Source organism: Bos grunniens, chromosome 18, assembly GCF_055505025.1.
Source record: "Bos grunniens cultivar Pamir isolate PY7600 chromosome 18, Bosgru_T2T1.0, whole genome shotgun sequence".
Taxonomy (NCBI): Eukaryota; Metazoa; Chordata; class Mammalia; order Artiodactyla; family Bovidae; genus Bos; species Bos grunniens.
In genome coordinates, this window is record NC_141182.1 from 54,878,600 (window position 1) to 54,897,624 (window position 19,025).

Sequence of the window (19,025 nt, forward strand, 5' to 3'; positions counted from 1 at the left end):
TTTGGATCTGAACTATCCCAGGCATTCACAAAATGCTAACAAAGGCTTGTCACCCAGCTTTGTCTTATCTTGACACTGTGGCCATGTTTGCTTCACATTTTGAAGAGAAACACCACGATGAGAGGGCTGTCTGTGGGACTGTGGTTAAGGGCGGGGACTCTGCAGTCAGCCTGCCTTGGCTCAGATCCCAGCCTGGCCGCTGACCACTGGAGGCATGTGGGGGTGGCGTATGCCATTCAGAGCCTTGCCGTCCTCATCTGCAGAATGGGGCTAAGCAGAGCACCCGCCTCGTAGGGAGTCCAAGATGGTGACACAGGTGGAACACGCAGAGCACTTAAAATCAGCAGCTATCATCCCCACCATCACGTCAGGTCAACCCTCGGTGTTCGTGGATTCCGTATTTGCGAATCCACCCACCCACTGACATCAATAAGCCCCCAAATCAGTATGGGGCTTTCCCAGTCACGTGCAGAGTCGTGAAGTGTTTGAGTCTCAGAGCACATCCCGCCAGCGGAGGTAGAACACGGTGACCCTCTGCCTTCTCAGTTCAGCTGTCAACAAGCATCCTCCTTAGGGCCCTGTTGTTTTGCACTTCTGTGCTTTTGGTGAGTGGTTTTGCTGTTAAACACGGCCCCTCCCGCACAGAGGTAAAAGGCCACCCAGTGCGCGTAAGCGCAGGGAGGCTGCAGTGAGCGCTGTGGAGAAAGCACGTGCGGAGATGAGCAGTTACACCTGAGTTACAGCGCTGTTGGCCACAAGCCCAGTGTGAGCGATTCACCGATTTATATTCAACAAGGCGTCTTTAAACAGAAACACACAACCAAGGCAGTGTGTTGTTGGGTTGATGAGAATGGGGCCAGAGGCTGGCAGGAAGCCTACCCTGTGTTTCCTCAGGGCGGATGGCTCAGAAGTGCTGGTGGAGTATGTCGTACGGTGTTGCGTGGTGTTGCGTGCTATTGCGTGATGTGTGCTTATGTACATACGCTGTGCAGGTAGACACAGGGCAGTGTTGTCTGCACTTACCACGCGTGTGATCATGTGCAACGTTTCCTCTGGTTGTACTCTTGGGTTTGACCTCTCCTCTCTCTGGCTACATCTTTCTCCTTTTCACTGACGGTCCCACTCACAGCTTCTCTCTCCCTCTCTCTCCACAGCTGGCCCCCGAAAGGACACTCCCCAAGTCCCCAGCTGGGGGCCCCGCGTAGACCTGGAGTGGACACCCCCTCCTTCCCTTCATGATTCGTTTGTAGCGCAGGTAACCAGCCAGGCGTCAGCTCATTCCCAGAGGGGCTGTGGTCCCCCACCTCCTCCATCCACCTGCCTGGAAGGGACAGTCCTCCTTGACTTAGCTGCAACCTTCAGCCCCACCCTTTGCAACCTGGGGCCCCGGGGTCATTTGGGCCAGCCCCCTGCCTCCTCGCCATCTACAGGCAAGGCAGGATCTCCCTCCCACATCCCCCTCTTCTCCACGTGCTCTGCAGATCTTGCCAGGTTGCTCCCTGGCCAGGCCTTGCCCACTGTGGGCTGGTTGGGAAGGGCAGGGGCTCGTCGCCCGCGGAGCTGGTGACTTGGGAAGAAGGAAGCATGGGTGGGGGTGGGGATGTGAAGCCAGAGAGGGTATGTTGTCACCAGCGCCCGGTGCAGCCAGAGTCTCGGAAGGGAAGGGCCTCTCTGGGGTCGGTGCCCAGGGCCAGCTCTGGAGGGGAGGGCGATTGGCGTGTGAGGCCCTGAAGACGGGCATTTCTGTTCTAGACTGGCCTTGTAACCTGGGGCCCGTGAAGTGTGTATGTGTGTGCATATGTGTGTGCACACGTGTAACATTTCTGGCCCACGTGCGTGTTTCTGGCCAGAGGGTCTTTTTGCTTTCATCAGACCCTCCAAAGCACAGTTCAGAGAAGACCCTGAACTAGCAATGCGTGATTCCTCCCGAGGCTATGTCACAGAGCCGTTGGGGTTACTGGGGGTTGGGGTGGCGATTGGGAAGTTTAGAGGATACTGTCGGAGTGACCCAGCTGAGGGCACAAGTGAGATTTTGTGTGTTTTGAGGTGGAGGGAGGGGTAGATCCTCCTCAGTGAGTTCAGGACCACTCCTGCTCTCCCTACCAAAAAAAAAAAAGAAAAAAGAAAGTAAGAAGTCCATGGCTCTGGGCTGGGGTTGTGTGTGATTTCTCGTTGGGAGGGAAGGATGTGTGGGCAGATGGAAGGATGGATCAGTTGGATGTGTTTGGAAGACAGGAGAGATGGACCATGAGGCGGAAGTTTGGCGAGATAGGTGCTTGGAAGCCTGGTGGGATGTTTGGAGCAATGGGAGGTTGGGTGAGGGCTGGGGGTGAGTGGATGGGCAGACACAGAGAACTTGTTTTCTCGCTATAGAATGGGACACACAGCACCCTTCCCCATGGGGCCTAACATTAGTGAAACGCATGGGACAGTGCCTGGCGGGCACGTGATAAGCACGGGCCAAATGTTAGCCGTCCTCATCCTCATCACTCTTGACGGGCTCGGCCCAGCTCTGGCGGCTGCTCTGACGCCAAGCGCCTACCCTCCGGGTCCTTCTCCCTCTCTTTCCCTCCGTGAGAGCCGCACTGCATGTGTCTTCCACGGGGGCCCAGAAGCTGGGCCCCTTAATGCCTTCCCCCCAACCCGGTCACGTGTAGGACAAGCCCCCCCACGCCCGCTCTGGGCCAGCCCTGCCCTCAGGAGGCAGAGCACAGGCTCGGGGGGCCAGACCTCTGCTAGCCGGGAGACGGAGAGCCACAGCCTCTGCTCTTGCATTAACTCCTCTGCGAAGCTAAGGGGCGGCAAGACCCACCTCGGGGGATTCCCTGGGGATTAATCGAGTTAGCGTGTGTGAAGCACTTAGCACGGGCTCGCACATGATCAGGGCTCACTTAGTCAGGACTGACGTCATCATCGTTATCACCAGATGCTGGGGGATCAGAGGGAGGAGGAAAAGGCAGCTGTGTCTCTCTGGTCAGAGCCGCTGGTGGGGAGGGCCCTGCCTTGCACCCCCCACCCATGCCCACAGACTCCAGGGGTCTGGGCCCCCAGGGAATGGTCCTTGCGGGGAGGGTCCTGGCCTGCTGCCGCTGTCTAACCTGTCGCCCTCTTCCCGCCCCTGTCCAGTGGCGATGGATGATGAGGATGGGAGATGCTTACTAGACGTGATTTGGTGAGTAGTGGGCTTCCCGTCCCCCCCTCCCCCCTCACTCTCCCTCCCCTCCCCTGTTCCTCATCTCCTCAAGTGTCTCTCCCCTTCTCTCTTTCAGTGACCCTCAGGCCCTCAACGACTTCTTACATGGATCCGAGAAGGTGAGTGCTGGGCAGGGTGAGGCATCCCCCAGGGCAGCAGGGTGCAGGGCAGCAGGTCAAGCTCCCCCCCCACCACCACACTGAGTAGACATCTGCCTTCCAGGAGCCAGGCCCCAAGCTCACAGCGAAGAGGGAAAGAGACGGCAAATCCCTGCCCTCACGCCATACACATTTCCTGGGTAAACAAGCAACCAGTGACTAATAAAGGCAGTGGTGGAAAGCACCACGCCAGGCAGCAGAAGAAATAGCAACATCACTTTTGCACCACAAGAGAGGATCCGAAGAAAATAAATGGGAGGCGGGGGGCGAGGGCAGGGGCTCCTTTAGCTGCAGTGGGCAGAGGGTGAACATTGAGGGTGAACCTGAAGGACCAAAGGGAGGCGCCCACTGTGCTCTGACCAGGGGGAGAGCAGGTGGGAAGGCGGGAAAGTCTGACCCGTTCCAGGAACAGAAAGGAGGCCAGTGGGGCCAGGAAGAAAGGTAGACTAGTAGGAGGCAGGACTGGGGTGGACAAAAATCCCTAGGTCATGCAGAGCCTAGAGGAGCTTGACTGGGGAGCTTGGACTTTATTCTGAATGTGACAGGCAGCTCCGACAGGTTATTAAGCAGCCACATGGCATATTCTATTTGCACTCCAGAGAGGGGAACAAAGCGGGGAAGAGGGGACATCTGTTGAGCCACAAGGGGTTGTGTCAGTTACCTACGGCTGTATAACAAGTTATCCTAACACGGTGTGGCTTCTAATGACTTCTAATAACATTTGTTAGAGCCCTCAGTTTCTGGGGATTGGGAATGGGCGAGCAGTCTAGCTGGGGGTCTATCTTGGAGTCTCCCCTGAGTAGCATTCAGGATGTTGGTTGGAACCATTGTCATCTGAGGGCTTGCCTGGGGCTGGGGGGGGCCTGCTTCCACAGTGAGTGACTCACTCCTGTGGCTGTTGGCTGGAGGCCTCAGCTCCTCGCCACGTGGGCCTCTCCAGAGGATTGCTTGAGCATCCTCATGACGTGGCAGCTGGTTTGCCCAAGCAAGTGACCCAGAGGAAGCTGAGTGCCTCTTATGACCTAGTCTCCGAAGTCACACTGCATTCACTGGAAGCGAGTCACCATGCCCACCCACACTCTCAGGGAGGGAAAAGAGCTCCACTCCTCAAGGGCATGTATCGAATAATTTGCGGAGCAGAGGCAAGTGCAATGGGAGGACGGCGGCCTGGGCCCCAAGGCAGGTGTTGCAGGAGGTGGCAGGTGCTGACTTTGGGGCTGGCCTGGAAGGCAGTGTCACTTGACTTGAGGGTGGATTAGATGGTGAAATAGTGTCCAGACTGCCTCCTGGACTTGACCTGAGCAACCAAATGGGTTGTGCCATTCCCTGAGACTGGGAGTTTGGGGCAGATCCCAGAAGTCTGAGGGCAGCTGTTGGATGTATTGAATTGGCCAAAAAAAGTTGGTTTGGGTGTTTCTGTAAAATGTGATGAGAAAACCCAAATGAACTTTTTGGCCTACCCCATACCAGTCTAGGGTTCTAGAAGGGGATCAGCTAGAAACTGGGGAGCTCGGCTGTGGACAGTGGGCGCTTAAGGCCTGTTCTCGGCATTGATGATAACTCCTGGAATGAGACCGGTTGCTGCCCTCCCAGACATGGGAGCAGCTCACACATCTGTTGCCCGGGGAGCGCGGCTGTGCAGAGGAAGGGCTGATTTCATAGGAAGGGACAGGCGGGCACGTGTGGGGAGGAGGAGGCACGCGTCGGGAGGAGGAGGCACGTGTGACAGGCCCTGCAGGGTGTGTTACCAAAGAGGCAGAGGGCAAAGGGCCAGGGGTGCTACTTGGGTGAAGGTGCGGAGGCAGGATTCTAGAGAGTTCCAGGCAGGCATGTCGGGGAGCCTCGGATGCGGTGCTGGGGGCTCCTTAGGATTTAAACTTGCAGCCAAGCCCCTTTCTTTGGGGTCTCTTTTCTGGAGGTGGAGTTTCCCGTACCCCTCGAGCCTCCGCCACCCCCTGCACCCCCCCAACCCCATCTTTGTCTTTGTGCCCATGTAACCCGAAATTGGTTTTTGTTCTAGCATGTGGGCCGGCCCACTGCCCAGCTGACCACTGACCTTGGGTGGGGGCGGGTCTTGTTGCAGCTCGACAGTGATGACCTCCTGGATAATCCCGGGGAGGCCCAAAATGCCTTCTATGAAGGTCCCGGGGTAAGTGGCTGCGGGGGCTCGGGGAGGGTGGTGGGCAGAACGCCCGTGGAGCAGCCCTTGGGGGAGGGTTGGAGGGTGTCTCACTCATTCCCTGAGGCACTTTGCTCTGGGGGTGGGAGGCTGGGGTGTGGTCACTGAGAGCAGAGTGGGGTGCAGGTGAGGCCAAGGCTGCCAGATACCTCCCCTACCCCCAGGCTGTGCCTCAGAGAAGGAGGTGCGGTTCCGGGGTCCCTGGCCTTAGGGATCAGCTGCTACAGCGCTGGCATGGAGGCTGAGGCTGGCTCCTGAGGAGTGGGGATGGGGGCATCTTGGGGGTCCTGTCCTAGCTCAGCCGTGGCTAGAAGGTGACCTGGGGAAGAGGATCCACTGATACAGACCTCCGTCTCCGCATGGAAAATGAGAGCAGGGATGATGAGCAAAGCCCAAAGTGGGGCTCGCAGTGGGCATCTATATTATTGAGCACCTCCTGTGTGCCAGGCCCGTCCCTCCTCTTCCCCTTCTGTGGCCTCTCCCTTCCCCTCTTCTCTCCCTACCCCGCCCACTCCTTGTTCCTCCTCCCTCCCCCTCCTTCGTCTTCGTAACTGTCATTTACAGAACACTTATCATATGCTAGACCCTTTACGGTAATTTTCATTTAATCCTCACAACCACCATAATAACACATTCCAAACAATTGATCTGGCGTAATATACATGCCTAAATCCAGAACCCAGCAAATAATAGTACTTTCATGTTATTACACTTATAGATCGGTTAGAGTATGTGCTATTCTTATCCATGCCGCCCTGTCTTAATTTGACCTGTAAGGACCCTGGTCAGGTTCTTAGCACCTCACGTGCATGATGTCAGTAAATGTCACAACCATCCTAGGAGGCAGGTTTGGTTATAGCCATTTAGCAGTTAGGAGCTCAGAACCCCCTGGTCTTTGGTTGGGGGCTGAGCCGGAGCCTGTCTCACCAGGCAATGCCCCCTGCTTGGCAGCGGGATGACCCCCTCCCAGTCTAGGGGGCAAGGAGGGAGCAGTGCCCACCTCCCTGGGCTGTTACTAACAGCAGCGACCTAGACAGTAATAGTAATGCCAGCAGGAGTGATAGATGGTGTTTCTCAGGTGCCAGGTACTGCTCTGAGCCGTCCACGTGGAATGAACTCAGAATCTTTTTAACAACAGTTTTGACCCATTATCAGTGGGTATTCCATGCTGCTAGCATACTCATTACTTATGGAATATTTGCTCGAAAATGCATACATGTATTGATTGTACATTCGTGACCTGGATCACCATCCAGAAAGCACTTAAGAAACCTCAAACTCACAGTGCGCTTGGCACTGGGTAAGGCTGCTGCTGCTCCTGCGCTTAACAGAACCATGATCTTTGATCCAAAACCTTTGGGGCCAGGCTTGTGGGATTCAGGGTTTTTCAGATGCTGGAAAGGCAATGCTGGCTACATGTGTGCTGCGTGTAACGTGACACACTCACTTTTCTGTGGTCACATTGAAGGCGAGTCCTGTTACGTGGCTGAATAACGCTTTTCCCTCTGAGCATCAGTTGCAATCCGGTCAGGGCTTTCCAGCCTAAAGTTCTCAAAACATTTGTGGTTTTCAGAACCTTTGGGGTTTTGGAATTGCAGATAAGCATCATGGGCCTGTATGGCTGTTTAGAAAATGGTTTTTGTTACATTCTGCTGATGTGCACAGATGGGGGAAAAAACAGGCTGGATTAAACCAGTCCTGGGGTGCCCAGCTCAGCCCTGGTGAAGCTGGGATTTGAACTCGGGTCCAGCCACTTCTTGTAGAAGGTTCTTTCTGTCCCTGCTGCCCTGACATCAGGTACCCTTGGCTTCAGCTGTGTCCTGGGCCCAGCCCCTTGCTAACCTGGGCTCTCTCCTCCCCCACCTTCCCTGGCCTCCAGCTCCACGTGCAAGAAGCCTCTGGCAACCACTTGAACCCAGAGCCCAGCCAGCCGGCCCCCAGCGTGGACCTCGACTTCCTGGAAGATGACATCCTGGACTCGCCCGCGGCCGGGGGTGGCGGCGGGGGCGCGGGGGGCGCCGACCAGCCCTGCGACATTCTCCAGCAGAGCCTCCAGGAGGCCAACATCACCGAGCAGACACTTGAGGCTGAGGCCGAGCTGGACCTGGGCCCCTTCCAGCTGCCCACCCTGCAGCCCGCGGACGGCGGGGCTGGCCCGGCGGGGGCCGGAGGGGCTGCTGCCGTGGCCACGGGACCCCAGGCACTCTTCTCGGGGGGCGCTGACCTGCTGGGGCTCCAGGCCCCACCCACCGTGCTGACCCACCAGGCCCTGGTGCCGCCCCAGGACGTGGTCAGCAAAGCCTTGAGCGTCCAGCCCTTCCTGCAGCCTGTGGGCCTGGGCAACGTGACTCTGCAGCCCATCCCGGGCCTCCAGGGCCTGCCAAATGGCAGCCCCGGGGGTGCCGCAGCAGCCACGCTCGGCCTGGCCCCCATCCAGGTGGTGGGCCAGCCTGTCATGGCACTCAACCCACCCACCTCCCAGCTCCTGGCCAAGCAGGTGCCTGTCAGCGGCTACCTGGCCTCAGCGGCCGGCCCTTCGGAGCCAGTGACCCTGGCATCTGCTGGCGTCTCACCCCAGGGGGCCGGCCTGGTCCTCCAGAAGAACCTCCCCGCCGCCGTGGCCACCACACTCAATGGGAACTCAGTGTTCGGAGGGGCGGGAGCCGCCCCGGCGGCGGCCAGCGGGGCGCCCTCAGGACAGCCGCTGGCGGTGGCCCCCGGCCTGGGCACGTCGCCGCTGGTTCAAGCGCCCAACGTCATTCTGCACCGCACGCCCACACCCATCCAGCCCAAGCCTGCCGGCGTGCTGCCCCCCAAGCTCTACCAGCTGACTCCCAAGCCGTTCGCCCCCGCGGGTGCCACGCTCACCATCCAGGGCGAGGCTGGGGGCCTCCCGCAGCCACCCAAGGCTCCCCAGAACCTGACTTTCATGGCGGCGGGCAAGGCCGGCCAGAACGTGGTGCTGTCGGGCTTCCCGGCGCCCGCCCTGCAGGCCAACGTCTTCAAGCCGCCTCCGGCCACCACCACGGGGGCGGCCGCCCCACAGCCCCCTGGGACCCTGAGCAAGCCCATGAGCGTGCACCTCCTGAACCAAGGCAGCAGCATCGTCATCCCCGCCCAGCACATGCTTCCGGGCCAGAACCAGTTCCTGCTGCCTGGCACGTCGGCGGTCCAGCTCCCTCAGCCACTCTCAGCCCTGCCAGCCAACGTGGGCGGGCAGATCCTGGCAGCCGCGGCCCCCCACGCAGGCGGACAGCTCATCGCCAACCCCATCCTCACCAACCAGAACCTGGCGGGCCCGCTGAGCCTGGGCCCCGTGCTGGCCCCCCACTCGGGGGCCCACAGCGCTGCCCACATTCTCTCGGCCGCCCCCATCCAGGTGGGCCAGCCGGCACTCTTCCAGATGCCCGTGTCGCTGGCCGCCGGCAGCCTGCCCACGCAGAGCCAGCCGGCCGCCGCCGGGCCGGCCGCCACCACTGTCCTCCAGGGGGTCACCCTGCCCCCCAGCGCCGTGGCCATGCTCAACACCCCCGACGGTCTGGTGCAGCCCGGCACCCCCGCCGCTGGTGGGGAGGCTACGCCTGTCCTCACAGTGCAGACAGCGCCCCAGGCGCCCCCCACGGTCAGCACCCCACTGCCTCTGGGCCTCCAGCAGCCGCAGCAGCAACAGCAGCCGCCGCCGCCACCACAGGCCCCTACCCCACAGGCTGCCGCCCCAGCTCAGGCCACCACCCCACAGCCCAGCCCTGGCCTGGCGTCCAGCCCGGAGAAGATTGTCCTGGGGCAGCCACCCTCTGCTGCCCCCACGGCCGTCCTCACTCAGGACTCCCTGCAGATGTTTCTGCCCCAGGTAACCAAGGCCGCCAGGGCAGGGGAAGGGGCCTATGTGGAGAGGGGGCCCAGAGCTGGAACCAGATGCGGTTGAAGCAGCAAGTGGGTGGGGGGGGCCCGGGGGCCAGGAAGGGTGCCCAGAGTTGCCACCCCTGCCCCAGGTCACCGAGGAGGTGGTCCTGGGGCGACAGGGCCCAGCTGACTGACACCAAGACAGACAGACAAGGGGAGGGACAGAGAGGCGGCCCTCTTGCTGGAGGGTTGGAGAAGGGTCCAAGAGAGAGAGCAGGTGAGACACAGACAGACAGACAGACAGACGGGGCGGGAGAGATGGATGCTGGGGTGGAGCCGGAAGATGACTCATGGAACCAAGGGGACTGAGCTACCCCAGGTCAAGCCCCCTGGACTCTGGGGGCTCCCAATCCCCTGACTTCGGCGTCTAGCCTCTGGGTGTCCTCTAACTGGTTCCCACTACCCCCTTCTCCGGAGCACCCGTGGGGGCGGGAGTTGGGGTGTAGAGGCCTTGGGTGTGTGGGGGTGGCCTCTGACCCGCTGTGGGCTGCCCGTTGCAGGAGAGGAGCCAGCAGCCCCTCTCCACAGAGGGCCCCCACCTCTCCGTGCCCGCCTCGGTCATAGTCAGCGCCCCGCCTCCCGCCCAAGACCCAGCCCCGACCACCCCTGTCGCCAAAGGAGCTGGCCTTGGCCCTCAGGCCCCCGACAGCCAGGCCTCCCCGGCGCCGGCCCCCCAGGTAGACGAACCCCAGCAGCCTCTGTCCCAGCGCAGAGCAGCCCTGCCCCTCGCCCCTCTTCCCCACCCTCTCCACGCGCTCTCTGGCTGCCCTGCCTGCCTCTCTGTCTCGCTGGCTTGGGAAGCGGTGCTCTCCTTGGCTCCCCAGATGCTTCCTGAGGGTCTCCTGACGGCCGTGGATGCTTGAGACCACACTCTAGTCAGGGACACATGGTTAGGTCCTAGAATGATCATTTCCCTGTCTGGATAAGTATCTCACATTTTGAGGAAGACACCAAGAGGTCTAGATCCGAGCCTGGCTTTCTCTCCCCAAGGGGGTTTCTTCCACTCCTTTCCTACGAAGGGGCAAACAAAAAGACAACAGGGTTCTTTTCCTTCCATTTTTACGAAAACAAAAGCAGTACTCTACATGCATTCTGCACCGTTTATCATTTAGAGGTTCATCTTGGAGACTGTACTCCATTCTTTTACATGATCGCATAGTACTCCATTGTGTGGAGGTGCCCTTTATGTAACCAGATATTGTTGTCGGGAATTTAGGTCACTTTTGGTCTTTAGCTGTCGGATGAGCAAGGCTGCAAAGTACAACTCTGTACATATGTCTCTTTGTTGGATACATTCTAAAAGGACATCGCTAGGTCTGAAAGCATATGCATTTGTAATTGTGACAGATACTGCCAAACTGCTCCCTGTAGAGTATAAATTGGTTTAATGGATTATCTGTGGTTGATCAGTATATGATCTCTGGTTGTTTGCCCTCACCCTCAAGTGATATTGAATTTGGCCACTTGGGTAAGTGAAAAACAGTGTCTTCTTCTGTTTTAATTTGTATTTCTTTTACTGTAAATGAGGCTGGGCAGGTTTTTATAGATTTAGAGTTATTTGTGTTTTCTGTGGAATTATCTGTTGATACACTTGGCCATTTTCAAATTTGAGTTGCTGGTCATTTTCTTGTTGGTTTGTAGAAACTCTTTACATATGAGAGAAATAGACTTTGTCTCATATGAGTCATTAGCACATCAGCATATGAGATGTTGGGATGGGCCCCTTTTATTCTGGAGGGACAGATGTTGCACTTGTTCAAAAAGGATCCATGGGTAGGTAGATTAGGACAGGCAGAAAGAGGAGGAAATAAGATGAGCGAGGGCCACGCAGGCAGAAAATCAGCTAGACTTTGCCTGTCAATAGCCATGATTTCACTCTCAGGCTCTGCTACTCACCATGTGACTGGAAGCAACCAGCTTCTTCATTCCATCAACTGTTGTTTAGGGAAAAGAGAGCGCTAAGTATGTGCCAGGCCTTGTGCTAACCCTGGGCAAGTCCCTGTAACTGCTGAACCTCAGTTTCCTCACCTGGAAGATGGGGATAGTAGTTTCTTTATACGTCTACTAGGACGAGTAACTTAGTTGCTATGTGCTTTGCACAGAGTAAACAGTCCAAAAATATTTGCTATTGTTATTATTACTTGGGGACTTCCTAGGTGGCTCAGTGGTAAAGAACCTGCCTGCCACTGCAGGAGAGGCGAGTTCGATCCCTAGGTCAGGAAGAGCCTCTGATGAAGGAAATGGTAACCAACTCCAGTATTCTTGTCCGGGAAATCCCGTGGATAGAGAGGAACCTGGCGGGCTTCGGTCCATGGGGATCACAAAAGAGTTGGACGTGGCTTAGCGACTCAACAACAAATGATTGTTTTAGCTGTTGTGTTTGTGGCATCAAGCGCGGGTCAGTCCAGAGGGACAGGGGCCAAGATTTCCTCTGGTCATCTCTATACAGGAAAGAAGGGCAGGGGCCAGGGGCCACCTGGACTAGGAGAGACTCAGGTTGAAAGTACTGTTTTTGGGTGGTCAGACGTGGGCCTGGGTCCCTGGGGCAAGGGCAGTCCCCTCTGCGAGCCTTCCATCCTCAGCTGGAGCTCGGGGCTGGTAGGAGCCCTTCTGAGTGCTGTGGTTGAGAGCAGGGCAAGGCACGTATGTGATCTACCACTTCAGCGCCACATACCTGCAGGTGCTTGTCTGGACTCGCTCCTTGGGTGACCATCAGTACCAAGATGGAGCCTCCCCCAAGCCCCTTAACCTCCCTGGGCCTCAACTTCCTGAACTGACAAATGGGTATGAGGACAATGGCTGTTGTGAGGAATAAATGAATTAGTGTATGTAACGTGCTTCAACAGGACCGACATGTCGAAAGTCCTGGAGTGTGAGAGAGAAGCCCGGCGAATTTTCCATGAAGGGCCAGTAGTAAACGTTTTGGGCTTTGCGGGACTGTCACTATAGCCTAGAAATGGCTCTAGATAAATGAATGAGCGTGGGTGGGCTCCCATAAAGCCTTACTTATGCACACTGAAATTTGAATCTCCTATCAGAGTCAAAGAATATTCTTCTTCTTCTGACTTGTTTTCAACCATTTAAAAGCGTAAAAACTATTCTTAGCTTGCAGGCTGTCCAAAATGGTCGGGCCAAGCGGGCGGCAGGCCACCTTTGGCTTCTGGGCCTTAGTCTGCCAGACCTTTTGAGATCTTTATTTTATTATTTTGTAGATGTGCAAGACTTCACTTATTCAGTCCCCTATTGGTGAACACTTAAGGTATCCAGTCCCATGGAATCGCTAACGAACATTCCCCTTCATACATACTCTTATACCGGACTTTGCTCGTGCGTGAGAATGCCCATAGGGTGAATGTCTAGAAATAGAATTGCTGCATCAGAGGGTATCCAGTCGGCCCTCCGAATCTGCAGATTCTGCTCCGCTGGATTCAACCACCAGTGGATGGAAAATATTCGGGGAAAAATATTCCAGAAAGTTCCAAAAAGCACCATGTGAATATGCAGACAACTACTTCCATAGCATTGACATTGTGTGTGTGTGCATGCGTGCTAAGTCACGTCAGTCATGTCTGACTCTTTGCGACCCCATAGACTGTAGCCCGCCAGGCCCCTCTGTCCATGGGATTCTTCAGGCAAGAATACTGGAGTGGGTAGCCATGCCGTCCTCCAGGGGATCTTCCCAACCCAGGGATTGAATGCACGTCACTTATGTTTCTGGCATGGGCAGGTGGGTTCTTTACCACTAGCGCCATTTATTAGGTATTGTAGGTAATCTGCTGCTGCTGCTGCTGCTAAGTTGCTTCAGTCGTGTCCGACTCTGTGCGACCCCATAGATGGCAGCCCACCAGGCTCTACCGCCCCTGGAATTCTCCAGGCAAGAACACTGGAGTGGGTTGCCATTTCCTTCTCCAGTGCGTGAAAGTGAAGTCGCTCAGTCATGTCCGACTCTTCACGACCCCATGGACTGCAGCCCACCAGGTTCCTCCATCCATGAGATTTTCCAGGCAAGAGTCCTGGAGTGGGTTGCCATTGCCTTCTCCATCATAGGTAATCTAGAGGTGATTTGAAATATGTGAAAGGTTGTGTGTAGGTTATATGCAGATACTGCACCATGGGTATAAAGGACTTGAGCATCCCTGGATGTTGGTATCTGAGGGGGTGAGCCCCTGTGGATGTGGAGGGGTGGCAGTACGCACTGCCCAAGCACGCTATGGACCAATCCAGCTGCTCCTTCATGAGGTTCCTGCTGGTAAAGGCCTCTGTCAGCTTCCTCAACCCCAGATCAGCGACCCGCTCATTGCCTGCCATGTGGGAAGATGCATGCCCCCCCACTCCTGTGCTTCTCTCAAATTCTGCTTGACTCGAACATCTTAACATCTTCCCATCTCCCCACGGGCAGTTGGAATCTCTCAGTAAACAGTCCACTCATGTGGGAGCTTTAAAAAAAAAAATGTAATTATAAAAATAATTTCATGCTTCTCTAGAGGATTTAAAAAATACAGAAAAGAACTAAGAAGAAAAACAAATCACCCAAAATACCAGCGTGTAGAAGCTGCTGGCAGCACTTTTGGTATGAAGTCTTCTTTTAGCCTTACTTTTCTTCTTCTCATCCATTGCAAACATTTGTCCCTCTTGACATTAGGCAGTATATTCACATGGTTCAATCATGAAAAACCTTTTTTTTTTTTTTTAATCTTTTTTTCTTTTTATCTGTGGTGTATGGGATCTTAGTTCCCTGACCAGGGATTGAACCTGCGCCCCTGCAGTGGAAGCCCAGAGTCTTAACCACTGGACAGCCAGGGAAGTTCCAAAAAGGATTTTTAAGGTATGGGGGGAAGTATCCCACCCCATGCCTGCATTCCCAACCCTCCCCATAGCCTCAGCACTTAACTTTTTTGTATTTTCTTCCAGTTCTGTGCATATACAACCTTGTGCAAATATAGGTTAACATTTCTCTCTACCCAGCAGGTAGCACATTATCCATGTTCTTGGGTAGCCCGTGGGGCGTTTCCTTGGTCCTTTTGTTACAGTGGAGAAGTATTCCTTTGTGTAGATAGGGCTGGATGAGCTTTCATCCTCGGACATGCTGTCCTGATGCGCCTACCACGTCTAGGCTTTGGTCCTTCACATAGAGCTGCAGTAAACATCTGTCATCTCGTGTACATGTGTCTCTCTGGTCACTTCCCAGAAGCCTGTTTGCTGGATCAAAGCACAGGTGCGCTTAGAATTTGCACAGCAGCTGCTGAATTGCATTCCTCTGAGGCTGTAGCAAATGGTGCCAGCTTAGACTCCCACAGGCAATGTGCGAGTGCCTTTATGAGACATATGACTTATTTGTAATGTGTGCCTGAACTTGGCTCCATAGGGCACCTTTGATCTGCATCTCTCTTATTACAAGGGAGGTTGAGCATCTCTTGACCTATTTAAGCCTGTTGTGTTTCTTTTTCTACACTGTGTCTGATCATATCCTTTGCCCCATTTTTCTCACTGCTTGTTATTCTTAGTGATTTCCAGAGGCTCTTTTTATATGAGAGAGATGAGCTTTGTCTAGGCTGTCTTGTTGGTCAGTCACTAACTTGTGTCTGACTCTTTGCGACCCCATGGACTGCAGCACGCCAGACTTCCCTGTCCTTCACCATCTCCTAGAGCTTGCTCAAACACATGTCTGTTGAGTCAGTCATGCCATCCACCATCTCATCCTCTGTCGTCCCCTTCTCCTGCCTTTAATCTTTCCCAGCGTCAGGGTCTTTTCTAATGAATGGGTTCTTCAGATTAGGTGGCCTAAGTATTGGAGTTTCAGCTTCAGGATCAGTCCTTCCAATGAATATTCAGGGCTGATTTCCTTTAGGATTGACCAGTTTGATCTCCTTACTGTCCAAGGGACTCTCACTATTTCCCCCAGTATGTCATTTGCTTCTTGACTTGGTTTGGGGGGAGTGTGTGTGTATTTGTCCCTGTATTTTTATTGAGGTTGAGAATTTTTTAAAATATTTTTCAATTTGGGGGTTATTTTTAAGCTTTTCATTTTTAGTTAGTTTCAAACATATAGCAAAGTTGTAAGACTAGAATGTGGGAATAATACCCATGTGAGTTCTTTACTCTAAGCAGATGTTTTAGTTATCTGTTGCTGTGTAACGGATTATCTTTCTTCCAAAACTGAGCAGCTTGAAACAACAAACATTAACTTACCTCACGTGATTTCTAAGGATCAGGAATCTGGAAGCAGATTAACTGGGAGGTTCTGGTTTGTGATCTTTTGAGAGATTATAGTCAAGGTGTCAGCCAGGGCTGAGTCATCTGAAGGCTCGACCAGGCTGGACAGTCTGCTTCCAAGATGCTGCACTCCTGGGACTTCCTTGGTGGCCCAGTGGTTAAGGCTCTGTGTTTCTGCTGCAGAGGGTAAGAGTTTGATCCCTGGTCAGGGAACTAAGATTCCGCATACCGCACTGCGTAGCCAGAATAACAACAAAGATGGTGCACTGGTAGGGCTGCTGGTGGGAGAGGGCCTACGTAGAGAGAAACTGAGGCCTCCCCGAAGGGCGGCCCACATGATCCACAGTCGGCTTCCCCTGAGCACATAATCGACTAGAAAAAGAGCAAGGGAGCTGCCCAGGAGAGAAGCCAATCTTTTTTATAACCTAATCTTGGAAGTGACATGTGATCACTTCCGCTGAGTTCCTATGGCTGCAGAGACCAACCCTGGTACAGTGTGGGAGGAGCCTGAAAACAGGAAGGCGGGGATTGCTAGGGGCCACCCCTGATTGGAGCCTGAAAACAGGGAGGCAGGGATCGCTGGGGACCACCCCAGAGTTAACCACTGTAAATATTTGGCCACATTAGCTTTAGCCACGGCCCTCGCAACATGTATCCCTTTTTCTTTTCCTGAATCATTTGAGAGTCAATTGCAGACATCATGCTTCTGCACCCCCTTCATATTTTGATCTGATTATTTCTGTCTTTGAGAATAAGAGCATCCTCTCACTCAACCACCGCAGTCATCAGATCCAGTGCCTCTAGCATTGTGACAATACTGTTATCAAATTCACTGTCCATAATGCGGTGCAGCCAGCCGTCTAGCAATCGTGTTGTGGATCGCTGTCATTCTCTCACTCAGCATCTGGTCTGTGTTGCCACTTCATCGTGCCCTCTGAAGCCTGTGCTTAGGAGGGGAGAGTGCCAAGCGGGACAGCTCCCTTGGTCCTCACCGTCAGCTCCTCGCCTGCGGTTCCCACCAGCTTTCTTCTCTGGTTTTCTCTGTTGTAAATAGTCCCACGGTGGCCAGCCCTGTGAGCAAGAGCCTGAATATTCCTGATCACAAATTGCTGCAGGCGAGATTACCAGGTCCACTCGAGGCTCTTCTGTTTTGTTTGTTTCATTTAATATCTATTTATTTATTTCCGAACTTTAAACTTTATATTTTGTATTGGAGTATAGCCGATTAACAATTTAGTGATGGTTTCAGGTGAGCAGCCATACATGTACATGCATCTATTCTCTCCTAAACTCCCCTCCCATCCAGGCTGCCACATATCATTGAGCAGAGTTCCCTGTGCTCTACAGTAGGTCCTTGGTGATTATCTATTTTGAATATAGCAGTATATACATGACCTTCCAAAACTCCCTAACTATCTCCTTCCCCCTGCCCACCACCCCGCCCCCAACCAGGAAACAGTAGATTAGGTTTTTAAGTCTATGGGTCTCTTTCTGTGTTGTAAGTTCATTTGTATCATTTGGACCCGTCATTTTGGTTCCCTGGCCTCAGTGTCTGATCTGTGAAGTGGGTCAGATACGATCACAGCTCTCAGGACCATGGAGAGAGCCCATGAGTGGGTACACGTTCCCAGCCGCAAGCGCTGGGTCAGTGGGCGCTCTCCGTGGGGTGGATTCTGTGACCCAGAGCAGAGAGGTGCCAGTTCAGTGTTGGGTGCCCAGCTGTTGCCCGTGGTTCAATAGCAGCTGCTGAGGTTTGAGGTTCCTGGAGAGGTGACCTTTAGGGGGAGAAGGATGCCCTGACTGAGGTGTGTTTTAGGTGAGGTCACTGTGTACGTGTTACAGACTAGTGCTTAGATTGCATATGCAAGCCTGATACACACACACACACATGCACGCACACACTCACACCCATACCTGTAGGTTTCCACGACCCCCAGGTAGCCATGCAGCCACGACCCCACAGGTACAGGTCATGGACACTTAGAAGGGGACTCGTAACTCATGTGCTGGCATCCAGGGGGACTCGACCCTGACCTTGACCCTTGGTTTCCATCCTCATCCCCGGCTCCCCCATTCCCAGCGTGCCCTCCTCAACCATTGGCCCCCACCCCCACCCCCAGTTCTCAGCAGCCGCAGTCTCCCTGCTGGTGTCTGTTCTCCTGGGTCAGCTGGACTGTCAGCCCGGCACACTCCCCACCCCCCCGCACTTGCTGCTGTGCTCTGCTCCCTGGCCCCCTCTGCCTACCTGCCGCAGGCAGCTGGTGTGGTGCTCCCGCCGCCACTGCTTCCTCTGCTGCTGCTCCCAAAGCCTGCAGAGCTCGCCTTCCTCTGGGGGGAGGGGGGTCTGGGGGGCAGGGGCGGAGATCAGAAGGCAGAGGTACGGAGTTGGGGGTGCAGATGGTGGGTCGAGAAGGGATAGGTTGAGGGAATGAGGTAGGTGGACAGGTCGGGGGTGGGGGGCAGGTACAAGGTGGGGGACGGAGGTGGAGTGGTGAGAAGGATGGCGGGGGCGGGGATCAGGACAAGGGGTGGCCAAGAAGGGGGGCAGGGCTTCCGGGCGGGAGTGGCTGGGGTCCCCAGTGTCTTGGGGCCAGGGGAGCCAAGGTTGGTTCTGACCCCCGCCCCCTCCCCTCTCCCTCCTCCCCTGCCCAGATCCCCGCAGCGGCTCCGCTGAAGGGCCCCGGCCCCTCCTCTTCCCCGTCACTACCTCACCAGGCCCCCCTGGGGGACAGCCCCCACCTGCCGTCCCCTCACCCGGCCCGGCCCCCGTCCCGCCCCCCATCTCGCCCCCACTCCCGCCCCCCTTCCCAGCCTCAGAGCTTGTCCCGTCCCCCCTCAGAGCCCGCCCTGCACCCCTGCCCTCCTCCCCAGGTCCCCCCTACCCTGCCTGGCATCTTTGTCATCCAGAACCAGCTGGGCAGCGCCCCCTCCGCAAGCACCCCGGCCCCCACCGCCCCAGGCCCACCCCAGCCCCCACTGCGACCCCCATCCCAGCCCCTGGAGGGGCCACTGGCCCCCGCCCCCCACCTCCCTCCGGCCTCCACCTCCACTGTCGGGGTCGCCTCCACCTCCTCCTCCGAGACGTCCTCCCGGCTGCCAGCCCCCACGCCGCCTGACTTCCAGCTGCAGTACCCACCCAGCCAGGGGCCCCACAAGTCCCCCACGCCCCCTCCGACCCTCCACCTGGTCCCTGAGCCCGCAGCGCCCCCCCCACCGCCTCCTCGGACCTTCCAGATGGTGACCACCCCCTTCCCGGCGCTGCCCCAGCCGAAGGCTCTTCTCGAGAGATTTCACCAGGTAATTGGAGGCAGGGGCCAGCCCACCACCCACGCCACACCCCCACCCTCCCTGCCAGTCCAATTCCTTCCCGCTTTCTGGC

General features: G+C 55.8%; 1 protein-coding gene across 7 annotated transcripts in view; it reads left to right on the forward strand.

Moving 5' to 3' along the window:
* BICRA (BRD4 interacting chromatin remodeling complex associated protein) overlaps nucleotides 1-19,025 on the forward strand; it is a 75,443-nt gene that overhangs the window by 50,333 nt on the left and 6,085 nt on the right. For 5 of the 7 annotated variants that reach the window (XM_086353349.1, XM_086353352.1, XM_086353350.1 and 2 more), the window contains 7 exons: nucleotides 1,155-1,255; nucleotides 3,127-3,172; nucleotides 3,270-3,312; nucleotides 5,435-5,500; nucleotides 7,410-9,380; nucleotides 9,934-10,110; nucleotides 18,299-18,943. In XM_086353349.1, the coding sequence (XP_086209475.1) occupies nucleotides 3,132-3,172; nucleotides 3,270-3,312; nucleotides 5,435-5,500; nucleotides 7,410-9,380; nucleotides 9,934-10,110; nucleotides 18,299-18,943 (2,943 nt within the window). In that variant the 5' untranslated portion in view covers nucleotides 1,155-1,255; nucleotides 3,127-3,131. The remainder of the gene's footprint in view (nucleotides 1-1,154; nucleotides 1,256-3,126; nucleotides 3,173-3,269; nucleotides 3,313-5,434; nucleotides 5,501-7,409; nucleotides 9,381-9,933; nucleotides 10,111-18,298; nucleotides 18,944-19,025) is intronic. The other 2 variants (XM_086353355.1, XM_086353354.1) reach the window with 2 other exon arrangements.